The sequence below is a fragment of the Phocoena phocoena genome, chromosome 15 (assembly GCF_963924675.1).
Source record: "Phocoena phocoena chromosome 15, mPhoPho1.1, whole genome shotgun sequence".
NCBI lineage: Eukaryota > Metazoa > Chordata > Mammalia > Artiodactyla > Phocoenidae > Phocoena > Phocoena phocoena.
In genome coordinates, this window is record NC_089233.1 from 27,853,116 (window position 1) to 27,867,867 (window position 14,752).

Below are 14,752 nucleotides of genomic sequence, written 5' to 3' on the forward strand. Positions count from 1 at the left end.
GGTGTCCACCTAATTAACAGGCTCTCAGGAAGACTGGATGAGGTGAAACCTACAGCCAGAGCTTATAGTAAATGCTCAATAAGCGAGGGGAGGAAGCCAGGCAAGGCCATCCTTAGTCAACAAGTCCACTCATGTTCAGCAGCTGAATGGGATCCTTAGGGCCCTGAATCAGCATTTGAAAGACCTGAGGAAATCTGTCAAGATTATAATAATCACACTTTGGGGAGTTTATTTCCTTAGTTGAGAGAGATGTTTTTTTAAGTAGGAATCTCTCAGGGTGAGATGCTGAGCTGAGACACCAGACCTGCTGTTTTCTGGGGCTGCACAGAAAGGAAGTTATCACGTGGAGGTTCGCCAGCATGGACAAACTGGGCTGCAGCTCACCTTCCGTCACCCCCAAATGAAACGATCTGCAAGCTCCAACCTGTAATCCCATCTCACTCAAAAAAGACAAAGGAGGAGAGGGCAGCCAACTGTGGAACTGCAAGGAAAGCCGAAGGCCAAGCTGTTTAACTTCACCTGGGGTCGAGACCAATGTTGAGTCCAGAGTCTCGTGTCAATGTTGCGCCCCTTGCCACAATCTCCTACCAAAATGCTTTGTGCTTTTTAAGCCCATGAAATTGAACCTCACATTCTCTCTGCTAATTAGGCACAACGCCTTCTCTCTCAGCTCTCATCAACGACAACCAGAGTGGCTGGGACTGCACAACACGCCGAGACACTTGAGTTCAAGTGCAGTTGTCACAAGTCGGCAGGCTAATGTTTGGTGCACTCTCCACCAGAGCTGCCTGGACCACCTGCCCTGGCAGTAGGGGCACCAGCTATCCCGTACGAGGCAGCCTCTTCTTCTCACACGTGAGGTGGGCAACCTTTCTTAGCACTGGGGTCTCAGGACTACCTCTCGGATTCAATTTTCATCAGGAAATTTGGCCAAAACACACCTGACCCAGTGAGAGGTTGATTTCCAACACTCATCACAGGCCAGGGGGCTGCCTTTAAAAGATGAAGGGGACCTCCTCTCATGAACTATAGTGGCATTTTCAAAACAGCAAGATCAAGGCCCTAGCATCACAAATAACTGAGTAAAAGAAAAATTCAGCTTTCCATATGGTATATTCTGTGTGGGGGGGTGCGCAGAGAAAGGCATCTTTTTATCACAGATAGCACAGTACAATTATACCTTCTCATAAAGGTCCTGAAACAATTAGAAAGACATAAGCAAGTGGCTTGGCTGCCACTTCAAAGCCCTAAGCAGGTAAGAGGGGCAGCCCTGCCGATGTCTGTCTGGTTGGAAGTTCAACTTGGAAATTCTGGAAAGTGTGATGCCAAAGGCACACCGTTCCCCCCACAGACAGACGCAGAAATAAGCCCCGGCTTGAGTCACAGCATCACCGTTAGGACAAAACAGATCCCCAAACCCTCAGCACACCATTTAAAAGAGCTCTGGGGAAAGGAAACTCTTGCTTCGTCCCAGCAAATCAGTGTTTTTCAAGTGACAAGTCCCAACCCACTTTCAGAGGCCCACGGGTTAGCGATATGGATTCTTATATCGATCATTTCCACTATGATGGTAACGTTTTAGAAATAATATACAGTTGACCCTTGGACAACATGGGTATGAGTTACACAGGTCCACTTACACACAGATATTTTTCAATAAGTATATTGGAAAAATTTTTGGAGATTTGCAACAATTTGAAAAAAACTCGCAGATAAACTGCATAGCCTAGAAATATTGAAAAAAATTAAGCAAAAGCTAGGTATGTCACGAATGCATAAAATACAATGTAGAGATACAAATAATATACAAACTATATGTTAAGTGACTACTTATGTCATTGGTAAGGTCAGCAGTAGGCTATAAGTATTTAAGTTTTGAGGGAGTCAAGAGTTATACACAGATTTTCAACCACAGGGGGGGTTGGCACCTCTAACCCCTGTATTGCTCAAGGGTCGAGTGTAATTATATTCTTTGGCATCTGAAGACTTTATAAAAACTAAGGATGCCTCATCATTTGGGTTCCCCGAATCCAAGGGTATAAATGTCGCAGTGTGATGAGAGACTTATGAGAACAGAGGGAACTGATCAGTGATAACGTAGTGACACCAGTGAGGCCCACCCGCCCCCAAGGTGAGGCCCAAACACATGTTTCCCAGCGACGTGACCCAAGGAAAGTCATGGCGGGGGAGGTGTGGTCAGCATGCGGACCACCGGCGCGGTACACGGCACGTGGCGAGCTCAGGAGAAGCTGCTGCACGCCGTCGTGAGCAAAGGTTTGGTTTCAGAAAAAGCAGCATTCGCTCTGTTAACTGCTGATTCTGAATTGCAATGACTTTGTAAGTGCTTAACATGTAAACTTCTTTAATTTTCTTTTCTTTTTTTTTACTTTTATAAGACATATAAGAAAAAGGAATTTATACCTAGTTTTAAGTTGGTTCATACTTAGGTAATATTAACATGAAAGTAACCTAAGTCGGCACCAGTGGGAGCCTGCGAGAAGTTTCCTTGGGTTCACTGCCCACATGCTGAAGAAAGCCTGACAGAGACCACTTTAGCTCTGGAACACCTGTGAGCTGCAAGCTTTCCTTTGATCAAAATGTACCAAAGTATAAAACCACAGAGTCCTGCGTTTTTCGCGAGCCTCAAATCAACAACGCTCACTTGTGGGCTCATTCTCTCGTGAGCCCTTTAAACTCCCAGATGCCTTGACCTAAGTCTCCACATCAGCACCTCGCAGGCTCTGGGGCACAGCCAGGTCCTGGGGCGTCCAGGACGCAGACACATGCAACCGCCGGAGAGAGAAGGAAGGAGGTGTGGGGAGGAGCACGTGAACGCGGCCGGTACTCACATAAAGAAGGGCATCAGCTGGACCAGGGTCTCTTTCTGGGGGCTGGCGGCAAACTCGGGGACCACCTGGATGACTTTGTTCATGACGCTGCGCAGGTAGTTCTGGAGCTGCTTCCTGCGTTCCTCCACAAACTTGGCGTCCTGGGAAGACGGACAGACAGGTGTGCTCAGCTATGCTTTCCTCACCCACCCGGAGACGGACGACCCGGAGAACACGTAACCATCAATCATCACCACCCAGAGCGAGTGCAAGTGGTGCCTCAGGCTTTACACGTGTGATCACGTTTAATAATGGGAGATGCTCGTGATGGTATTATTGTTAAGTGGGGGAAGGCAGGTCCACGAAACTTCCTACAGTGTGTTCCCAGGAATGAATGAAATCTTGGCACCTGCAACATGCCGAGTATGGTGCTGGGACCCGGGACAGACCATAAACACACAGGGTCACGGCTGTGGCCCTGGTGGAGGTCACGGGGCCCGTGGGGGAGACACCAATAAAGCCAGTGACCACACAGGTCAGCATATAACTATTCATCACACTCAATGCCACCCTCCAGAGAGGATGCTTAATTTTGCCTTCATGGGAATTTTCTGAAATATGGATCAGTTGCCACTATTTAAGAAAGATTTCATTAATAAACAAATTCCATTTTCTCTGAAAAACTAGGAGAGGTAGCAGCGCAGTCCCACCCCCAGGGCTACTCCGGGCCGGGGCTGCTCGGTGCGCCCCGAGGCTGGCACAGGGCCCCAGATCCGCGCTCAGGACCCTCCTGACTCACACTGCCACCCACCCCCGTGTCTGCCTGGCCCTCGTAGGCAGGGCCAGCTCCTAGGCGTGTGCTCTGGTCAGTCCCTCAGGGTCAGAAGTCGACCTGTGTGGTGATCTGCCGTCCTCATGTTGAAACTCAATAATTTTGGCACGAGGGACCTCACCTCTGCCTGCTGCCCTGGGACCCACAGAGCCTGGAGCCTGTCCTGCTCATGTACAGCTGCACTGGGGGCCTGGCTTAGACCCAGGAAAGCAGGACCGGTGTGGGGCAGGAAAGGCTTTCTCTGAGGAAGTGACGCTCCTTCCAGACTGAAGGCTGAGTGGGGTGAATAGGGGAGAGCAGAGCCAGGGCGGCAGAAGGAACAGGGTCACTCAGCTTCACAGGGACACGAGAAGCCTCACATGACACACGAGGAAACTGTGGCCCAGAGCGGGGCTGGGCCGCTCGCCCACGAGGCCCCAGAGACGGAGCAGTACAATCATCCCCCCTCTCCACCTCCCGCCAGCCTGGGGCTCGGGAACAGTGTGCAGAATGAGCCCATGAGCTCAGAGACATCCGAGGACATGCCCTGCCCACAAGGCCCTGCCAAGGGCCGGAGCACAGCAGGGAGATTCCCTCTTAAGTGTTGTCAGATTTAGCAAATAAAAAGCCAGGATGCCCCGTGAAATCTGAATTTCAGATAAACAATGAATTTTTCACTATTCATGACTCCATATTCAATAATTCATGACTCAATAATTTTTCAGGGTTCAAGTATGGCCTATACAATAAAACCTTTCCATGTAATATTTGGGATACACTCATACTAAGAAATTATCCATTGTTTATCTGAAATTCAGATTTCACTGGGTATCCTGTCTTTCATCTGGCAATCCTCCTCCGAGTACCGGGGGGGAGGAAGGAACACAGAGCAGCTGCTGATCCCTGGGGGCCACTTCAAGGTCACATCAAGGTCCTCTCACCCGAAACCACCCCCTGATGCACTGCCTCAGCCAGACGTTTCTCCAGAGGGGGGACAGCGCTCAAACACTGCTGCTGGCCGCTCCAACTTGACCGCCAGCGCAGTCCCCGTCTGGGGCTGAAATCTCCTGCAGCTTGGTTGGAGGGGCGCTGAGTGCGGGGAGTGAAGGCACCAGGTTAGGAGAGCCGTGGGTCTGCAGCTGGAGCTCAGCCACTCCGGCTCCGCTCACCCATCTGATACCAGAGTCCGCTCCCGCTCCACGGTCTCCAAGTTTCAACCCATTGTTAAGCAATTAGACGCTCCTCCTTGGGAAGGTGGTCAATATGCTAGGTTAGTGCCCAAAGGAGCTAATCAGGCCTGGCTTTCAATCTGCACAAGATACCCTCAAGGATGGCTTGAGAGGCTTTGCCGCAGGAAGGCAAGAAAGGGGCTAATCATCCCTGGAAGAACTCGTGGAGATTTCTCCTTTTTCGGGGGGAGGATGCTCAAAACTCTCTCAGCACCAAGGGAAGGTTGGGGATGGCTCCCTGTGCTGCTTGTGGGGCTGGGCTGGGCTATGGGGTCCTAGGAAGGTGAGGATCCCCCAAAGTGAAGGTCAGAGGATCCCACCCAGGAGTCGAATCTGCCCATTTTCACCTGGGCCTCTTCTCGCCCAGGTCCCAGGGCCAACAGGGACTTGGCAGAAAGGTTATCACCCTGGAGGAATCACAAATCCTACTGATTCCTCAAGCTAGGCAGTCCCTGGAAACCCCAGCCAGCTCCTGAGAAAACCCAACATGGCAGTGATCTGAGTTTGACAGCCGAGCAATTTCTACCTGAGCTGTTCAGAACAAGTGATGGTGTTTGTGGAGTCTTTATTCACGATCTGCGCTCAGCACTTTCCTAGCACTGCATCTTTACAGCACAGCGGAGGCTCAGGGAGGGTAAGACACTTGCCCCAGGGCTCAAGACCTGCAGGCGGCTGAGCAGGGTCCCAGGTCATCAGTGGGTGAGCAGTGAGAGCTGCCCTCAATCCAGAAGACACTCTCCAATTTACATAAGAAAAATCTACAGGTCCTCTAAACTGCAGGTGTCTCCCAGCCAAGATGCAGTTCACAGAACTTGCACCTGCCCGTCAGCTGTAGCAGAAGGAAGCGAGTCACTGAGGGGATGGGGGTGCTGACGGCCAGCCTCTGCCTAGATGTCCTGCCTTTGGGGCTCAATATGATCCTGGAGGTATGGACACCTCGAGTGGCCGCACACAACTTGGCAGGACGCAGTGGGGCTGGGAAGATCTCAGAACAACTCAAGGAAGCCTATATTCTTTCCCATTACTGTCATTTCATTTTTTACTTTGAGAATTTCAAATTAGGGCAAAAAGCAGAGCAAATGGTATAATGAACCCCCATGACCCTTTATCTAATAAAGTCTTAACTCTTTTCCACATTACATCATTTTTACCTTTTTGCGAAGGTGTTTTAAAGTAAATTATAGTCATCATGACATTTTACCCCTCAACACTTCAAGGTGTATTTCTAAACTACTAAGAACATTTTCCGATTGAACCGCAATACCATGATCACCTCTAACAAAATGAACGATAATTTGTTGGTGTTACCTCATACCTAGTCGGTGTTTGAACGTTTGAATTTTCAAATGTGCCTACTGCTTCTGGGATTTCTTAAAAAGGGGCGGACTCCATCCCAGGATGAAGCTGGCAATTCTCCAGCAGGGTGAACGCAGCCTCGTTCAGATCAGATTCCCCCTCGGGGATCAGGTGGGCTCTGACCAGAAGGTGAAGATGGTGGTGCCTTTTTCACCACAAGCTGCTAACAGCTTGAATGGCCTAAAAACATTAAAAACCAATGTGTATCTGCCTCAGATCCAGGTTTCTGGCCTCCCTTGAGAAATGGCCCTCATTACTGGAAGCACAGGGCTACCATCCCACCCAGCCTCCTCCCCTCAGTCCCGTCCCCGGCCTGGCCTCTGTGGGACCCCGAATTTGTACCACCTGGATTGCCTGAGGCCCTACAGAGCCATCCAAGAGCCACCCTGTGAGACAATCACGTTCCAGGTGACCACGTTCCAGGTGACGTTCCCTCAGGCAGAAGAACGGGATGCACTGCCACTGGCCAGCTCTGCTGTCCGGCAGCTAAACCACGCAGAGCTGGGGTTTCTCACCTGTAAACTGGGGATTAGGATGGTGCCTACGTCATTCATGGCAGCCGAGGCTAAGCGCCCGGTAGCCAGCATCGCCTGCCAGGCTCTGCGACAGAAGCTGATGATTCTGGACGTTCAGCCAGGAAGCTCTCCTCAGAGAGTTTCTATGTGTACGACGGGGTGGAGACAGGCAGGCAGACAGACAGTGGGGAGCCAGGCAGGGGCAAGTGCTGGGACGTCGCCATCCGTATGTGATCAGGGAAGCGCGCTGGAGGTTTGCACGAGGAACGGAGAGAGCGTTTCACTCAGGGGAGGCCTCCTGAAGGTGCTGCTCCAGCAGCTCTTGGAGGACAGACACCTGTCAGGGGTCTAGGTGGGTGCCCTCAGTGGGGGAAGGGCACGCCAGGCGGAGGGAACAGCAAACGCAAAGGCCGAAGGCAGAAGGAGTGTAGCTTACGGGAGCAGCAGAAAGCAGGCCCGCGTGGCTAGGCTTAGCGGTTCCCCAGAGCTGGAGCTGGAGCAGCAGGATCACGCACAGCCTGTGGACCAAGAAAGAAGCCAACGGGCTGGGACCCAGGAGGTGCATTTGGAAAGACTGTCGGTGGGGAATGAGCCATAGCAGCCTGAGGCAGAGAGCTTTCACGCCACTCCCCTGCTTGGAATTCTTCAGTGGCGTCCCATGAACTCTGCCCCCTCCCAACACGCACATCTAAACCCTTAGCGTGGCTCGCAGGAACCTTCTCCACGTGGCCCCAGCGTGCCCTGCCGACCACTTCCCTTCACAGCCGCCCCCCCCCCACCCCATCAACACGCCCCGCGTCCTGGAGATCACAGCAGCCCCATCAGCATTTGTTGCAGGAACTTAGAAATGTGGGAGGTGGACTGAGGAGCAGCAAGGCAGGCCGCCGGGGAGAGCAAGGCCAGGACAGAGACGACAAAGCCCCCTGACCCGGGAGGAGGATGGACAGAAGCAGCTGCAAGCGCGCCCCCTGGCTCCCAGCTCCCCGTGGGCAGGGAGTAAAGGGCAGACGACAGGTAATGAGTGAGCAAAGACAGGGAGCTGGTCCTGCAGGGACCCCATCTGTCACCCAGGACCCCTGGGAGGACATAAGCATCCACATAGGGCCTGCCCCGCTGGGTAGGGGCCAGCACTTAAAGGGCCAAGGAACGTTTGTGAGTTTTTTGGTTGCGCTCCTAAGGCGGCAGCCAAAACGCAGCATTAGAAGCGATGGGCTGGACCGAAGCCCAGCTCGTGGAATCTGCCAGACGCCTCTGGTGGCCGCTTAATGAGTCCTCGCTGCCCGTGGCCCTGCTGTCGTTTTGTGCGGCACTCCTATCATAATAGTATTGTCAGTTATGGTTGAGGACTAATAATAGAACTGGGAGTTTGTCCTCGCTTTAAAAAAGAACATTCAGGGCCTTCCTTGGTGGCGCAGTGGTTGAGAGTCCGTCTGCCGATGCAGGGAACACGGGTTCGTGCCCTGGTCTGGGAGGATCGCACATGCCGTGGAGCGGCTGGGCCCGTGAGCCGTGGCCGCTAAGCCTGCGCGTCCGGAGCCTGTGCTCTGCAACGGGAGAGGCCACAACAGTGAGAGGCCCGCGTACCGCAAAAAAAAAATAAAAAAGAAAAAAGAAAAAAGAACATTCGGGACTATTTTCATGGGAGTGTTTTTTTTTTTTCCCTCCAGAAAAGGTTAGTTTTATTTTGAGCTTCAACAAGATAAAGACGTCATCAAATGAATAAGAGCTATTTTAAAAATGATGGAATGTTGTGAACAAGATGACGAGCTACAGTTCCTGGAACTGATGCTCAGACCCCCTGCCCCCTGTGCTTTGTGACATTTTCTTTCCTGGGCCGTTCCTGACAACAGTGCTTTCTAGACCACATTCCGCCTCTTGAAGGGGACCTCCCCCACGATTCTGCACTTCCAGAGTTCCTTTTTATTTTCATCTAAGGATATCATGGTGTCTTTTGTTTTTTGCGGTACGCGGGCCTCTCAGTTGTGGCCTCTCCCGTTGCGGAGCACAGGCTGCGGACGCGCAGGCTCAGCAGCCATGGCTCACGGGCCCAGCTGCTCCGCGGCATGTGGGATCTTCCCAGACCGGGGCACGAACCCGTGTCCCCTGCATCGGCAGGCGGACTCTCAACCACTGTGCCACCAGGGAAGCCCTATCATGGTATTTTATAAAATAAACGGAAGGTCCTGTCCATCAGGAACAGCAGGCAGCTCAGGGCCCTGTCGAGAAAGGCTGCTGCAGAATCAGCGGATCTCAGGGCACCTCAATGGCGCGAGAATTCCAGAACAACGACTAGCTTCCCAAGGAGCCCAGCATTAGCGAATGACTTCGAGTTCTAGTTTAGAGTCAACGACCCAGGTGGAACGTGCTGATGGGTTGGAATCCTGCATTCGTTTATTCAATGCACTCATTCATGTGACAGATACTCCTCGGGGGCCCCCTGTGAGCCAGGTGCTGTGAGTGAAGGAATAAATGCAACTCGGATCCTGCCTTCACAGAGCTTACAGTCGATGTAAGACAGACAGATCATTACAAAACAGCGCGATAAAGCCAGGGACACAGGATAAATGTGCGCACAAGGTCTGCTGGGGGGATGTGTGGGGAGCACACGGGCACGTGGGCCCTCCCCAGGGATCGTGTGATGTAATAGTTATCATAATAGCAGCAGCGGGAGAAAGTGTTACTATTAACTTTTACCAAGCATTTTCTCTGCCGGGCACTGGGCTGATCACACTTATACGTTATTTTATTGAATTTTCAGAGGTCCACTGAGATAGGTACTTTTTAGTATTCCCATGTCAGAGAGAGAAGATGAGACTCAGAGCGGGTAAGGGCCAGTGCCCAGACACTAACGACTGAGGGGTGCAGACATGACTCAGCCCCAGTAAGCCTGTGCTCTGCTCTAAGACAGAGGGAGAGAACCGCCCGGAGATTCCAAAGACCACAGCCAGAAGGAACCATGCGACTGAGGACTGGAGCAGGCACCAAGAGAGGGGGAGCTGCGGGAGGGCAGGGGCAGACCTGGGAAGTCACTTTAGAGAATCTGGACCCTACCCTCAGAGCCACGGGTATTTTAAGCAAGAGAGTGACAATCAGCTCTTCCTTCCATGAGAATGGAAAGAAGATGCTTCAGTTTTAAAAAGCCCTCTTTTGTCCCGGTCACTCTATTCTGTCCCTGGAATGCTGAAATCTGCCCTTCCTCTTTCAAGTGTGGGTCGGCTGTGAGGTGTGGATGCAGCTCATCTGAACTGCAGGCCCAATCCTGTCATCCTGGGGCAAATGCTGCAACCCATGAACTCGGCTTTGTTACAAGGGTGATGCCTGGGTTCCCAACACTGACACCTGAAGGTTGTTTCTAGGGTGACCGTCATGCACTTGTTAATGGGAACCTGAAAAGAGACAATGACTGCTGTTGCCACTCTAAACACTCTGGACGGAGACCTCTGAGAGCAATGAATGGCCGGGCATGAAGGACCCTCGTAGCAGCTTCCCAAATATCACTGGGCCCCTCTGATAAGCGTCTGATTGGGTGATTTTAGCAAAACTACACCAAATATCTTCACTTGCTTAACTCAGAAATAATAAAATCGTGAACTTAAGAAAGGGAAGTCTCCTCCTAATCTTTAAGCTGAGAGTGGGCTCCAAGGGGTCAGGACGGAGGTCCTGATGTTCTCGTCTGGGTCAAACAGATGGGGAGCAGCCTGGCTGCTTTAAACAAGTTTTGTTTAACAAGTTTTTCCCCAAGTAATCAGCAGCTGGATGGCACCAGGTGTGAATGAGAGGGGAAGGAGGAGGCCTTTTTTGGAGCGGTTTCGGGGAGGGGATGGCAGAGGAGGGGAAAGGAAGGCCCATGTGTCTCTAAGGCACCCTTGGTGAGAAATTCAGGCCCTAAACCTCAAGAGATACCCACTAATTTAGAGGCCAGAGTCACTGCCCCTCATGCAGGGACAGGGAAGCAAAGTCCTGTTAATTGAATTACTTTACCCCCGGTGACTCAGCTGGGCCACCATTTACCAAGCAAGTAGCTTGTTAACGGGCTGGGATGGACAGAGAAAGACAGGAAACAGGCCTAGCCCTGGGGAGCGCAGTGTCTCCTGCTTGGAACATTTACTGAGTCCCGGAGATATTACACAGTTATCCATCCAAGCAAACATTTATTTGATACCTCTCCTGCCAGGCCCAGTTAGTTGGGATGAAAAAACACCCAATTCTTGCCCTAAAGGCATGAATGGCACCTCACTCATTCATATGTTCCAGCATCTACCAGACACCAGAGTAGAGAAGGTTCCACTTGCCCATCCACGCCTGCCCTGGGCGCCCACCTCACGCCAGGGCCTGTGATGAGCAGGTGCGAGAGAAGGTGATCAGGATAGATGCCCTCACGGAGGTCGCAATCGAGAGCCCCTTCCTTCTTCCAACAGTGACAGGCCAGGCCCTGTGCTGGGGGCCCCGAGATGAGATGACAAGTCCTGGTGTCAGCTCATGGGCCAGTGGTGGACAACAGGCCGGGAGGCCAGTGACAAAACTGTGGCAGACAGTAAGAGAGCTCCTGGGGCCGGGGAGGGGGGGTGCTCCCTCTGAGCTGGGCTGCTGGGAATCAGCAGGCACTTCCGGCCTGGGTCTGGAGGGGTGGGTGGGATTTCAGCAGATGGTGACGGGAGGAAAGGCATCCAGACCGAGTGACTGAAGGGAGTGAGGAGAGCCTGGGCTCAGGGTGTGGGGTGAAATCTTCTCAGTGGGTGGGGGGCGGCGTACGGACTGAAGCAGCCAGGCTTTGGAAAGAGGCAGGTGGTAAGTCATGAAGTCAGTGCAGAGGGTCTGGGAGAGAGACCAGGTGCACACGCTGGGGGTTCAGGAGGCCCGGAGATGAAGACTCAGGGCAGGAATAGAAAGGAGTTGACGATTTGATGCCTGCCATGTAACATGGATCCCTCTATGTGCTTTACATGAGTTTAGCTATTTACTCCTGTGGCCTCCAGTGAGGCTGGAATTATTATCCCCATTTCGCAGCTGGGAAAACTGAGGCTCAGAGATGTTACATGCCATCAAAGCCCAAAGCCAACAAGGAGAACGTGATGGGGCTGGGATTTGAGCTGAGGTGGTTCAACATCAGAGCCCTTGCTCCTATTCACCTGGTAACATTTTCAATAATATTTACTTAAAAGAGAAGATCAACATTTCTTAAAGGCAGTGACCTTTTTACAGCCAGGAGGCACATTTACAGCTGGGAGTGCGTATAACCCCCTAAACCACTGAGCACCCCAGGCAGGCTCATCCCTGCTGCACAGGGACGGGGTGGGGGAGGGAGGTGGTGACAGACAGTCGAAGAGGCTACTCACCCTCTGCAAGGCCATACAGAAAGGGGAAGGGCCAGAATTCAAACTGTGGACTTTCTGATCCAAACCCTACTCCTGTTTTTGCACTGAATTGTTAAATCGCCACCACCTATTTTGTGCGGAACACTGTGTGTGGGGAAGGCAAAGAAAGCCATGAACACCGCCCACCCCCCCCCCGCTTTCTAACGGGTAACAGGAACTCCCAAGAAGCTAAACACATCCTCACAATAGATGCATAAAGAACGACAGCAAGAACAACAATAACGGCGGCAGCAGCAGCGGCTGACTTTTGAGCGCCTACTAAGTCCTTTGCACCTATCCAAAAACGACTTTCCAAGGTAGGTTCTACTATCACCCCCTTGTCATAGATGAGGAATCAGAGGTGCAGAGAAAGGAAGAGTCTTGCCCAAGCCCATGGATCTGGAAAATTAGGGAGCCAGGTCCTCTGGCTCCATCAATGGCATATGCTAATGCTCCCGTGGGAAGGGCAAGGGGCTACTGAAGACCTAACTGCCTCTACCTCCCCCATCATATCTGAAACAGGACTTTGCATACGACACACAGGAAGCTGTACGACCCTGTCGGCAGGCCCAAGGCTCTGATGGCCTCTGGGTGAGACGCTGCCTGTGACAGGAAGAGAAAGGGCAGACTCAAGGGGACACCACGGACCCCAAAGTCCTCTCCACACTTGCTTCACGAGAAAGGCCAGGGGCTTAGTGCCACACCAAATCCAAGCTTGTGCTTCCCGCTGATCCAAGAGACCCTCCTCCTCTGCTCAAAAAGCCCTGAGTGAGGCTACGGACAAGCCCCATTGCTCACGATACCTTACTCTAAAATGGGGGAAACAGATCAGACCTCAGGGCTGGGCAGCTCAAGGAGGGAATACAATGTGTGACAGAGCTTCGAGACTATAAAACAGCACTTGCATGATGTCAGTGAACTACGCTAAATGTCAGAACAGAAGATAGATCCTGACCCCCACCTGCAGTGAAGGCATGCCCATTCCACACCTTGACTGCAAACACAGGAAAGAAAGCAAGTCTCTATTTCAGAAAAGGAACACGCCCCCACGCCCCCATCCCCACCTCCAGGGCTCAAGGTACATTGACATTCTCCGCCCATGTGCTTCTCAAAGTGACGATAATAATAATAGTAATACCCTTTACTGCAAGCTTACTATGTGCTGAGCACTATGTGGAGTGTCTACCTGAATTATTTCAATGTACCCCGTTACAGCTCTGTGTAGTAGATACTAACATTCCCATTTTGCAGATGAAGAAACTGAGGCTCCAAGAAATAAGGTGACCCAGCTAGGGAGGAATAGAGCTGGGATTTAGAGCCATGTCTGTCTTGAGTTCAGGTCGTAACCAGGATGCTGTCCTGGCTCTTAGGGTCAGTGTGTTCACAACAGCAGGAGCCCTACAGCTTTGTTAAAAACAGGAATTAAAAAAACAAAGTAGTCCTTTAGTTCACATGGGGTGAACCAAATACCATGGCTCTAAAAACTCTCCTCTTAGCATAGAGCTACGTATTTGTGTCTGGATGAAGTCTCGTCTTCCTACCATCAGAACCCCACCTTCTGTGGGAGGGGGGGTTACGGACAGAAGCTTCATAGCAGCCTCTGTTGCTCAAGATGGGCTGGATACGGTGGCCTGTCCGCCACAGGTGGGAGCCCATCTGCAACGTCTTTTCCACCCTCCGCGGTGCCTGGCACAGGCTGGGTCCCAGACAGGACACAACAAATGATCTCCCGGCAGGAGAGCAGCTGGCTCTGTCACAGCTAAAGCCTTTTTCTCTGTTATTGACTTTGCAGCCAAGGGAAGCTGCAGGCTGGACAGCTGAGTCGGGGACGGGCGAAAGGCTGGTTCATGCACTTACTGGGAAGAACTCAAGAGCGGAAAATAAAGTCCTTGCCCTCGTGCAAAAATGCCTCTTCCCAGAGCTGCGAGCTCCAGGGCCAGGAGGGGCCGGTGGCGACAGGGTCAGCTGGAAAGATGCAGCCACGACTTTAAGCCCAGCAACTGCTGCTTCATGGGAAAGTGGGCCCACTGTTGCCAGGTCACCTCGATTTTTCTGTGAAATCCCAGATTTTTAAATACTGAAAATTATAAAAGATTTAAAGACCAGGTGGATCAAACAACACAAGAGTGCAGGCCACACAAAGCCACCAATTCCAGACGTCTGATCTAATTAGATGCTCCTTAACTTAGAATGCTTTCTACAAAGTTACGGAAGCCAGGCCTAGGACCTGGGATTCTTAAGGAAAGCAGCATGGTATGTCCACAAGAATCACTCGGAGCCAGGCTCAGCCCCAGCGACTGTCTAGCTGGGTGACCCCGAGCAAGTCACTCCACCTCTCTGGACCTCAACTTCTCCACCTGTGCAACACACATGTTAAGAGTGCCTGTCCCAGAGGATTACTGTGTGATCAAATGAGATAATGTGTTCCCAGGACACAGTAGACACTCAACACACGTGATTTCCTTTTTAGAAGCAGACACAATTCAGGTTCCTCTGCCTTTAAAACTACCATATTCTTTAGTCTGGCAGTATTTGGTCAAATTAAATATAGTACTCTACATGACCCACTGTAAATCAACAGTACTTCAATAAAATTAAAAAAAATGGTACACTACGCGGCCCAGCTGTTCCAGCCTGCGCATCTATCCCAGAGAAACTC

General features: G+C 51.7%; 1 protein-coding gene across 1 annotated transcript in view; it reads right to left on the reverse strand.

The window, feature by feature from the left end:
* Positions 1 to 14,752, reverse strand: part of SNX29 (sorting nexin 29) — a 524,651-nt gene that overhangs the window by 50,209 nt on the left and 459,690 nt on the right. The window contains exon 19 of the mRNA XM_065892522.1: positions 2,850 to 2,989. Within this exon, the coding sequence (XP_065748594.1) occupies positions 2,850 to 2,989 (140 nt within the window). The remainder of the gene's footprint in view (positions 1 to 2,849; positions 2,990 to 14,752) is intronic.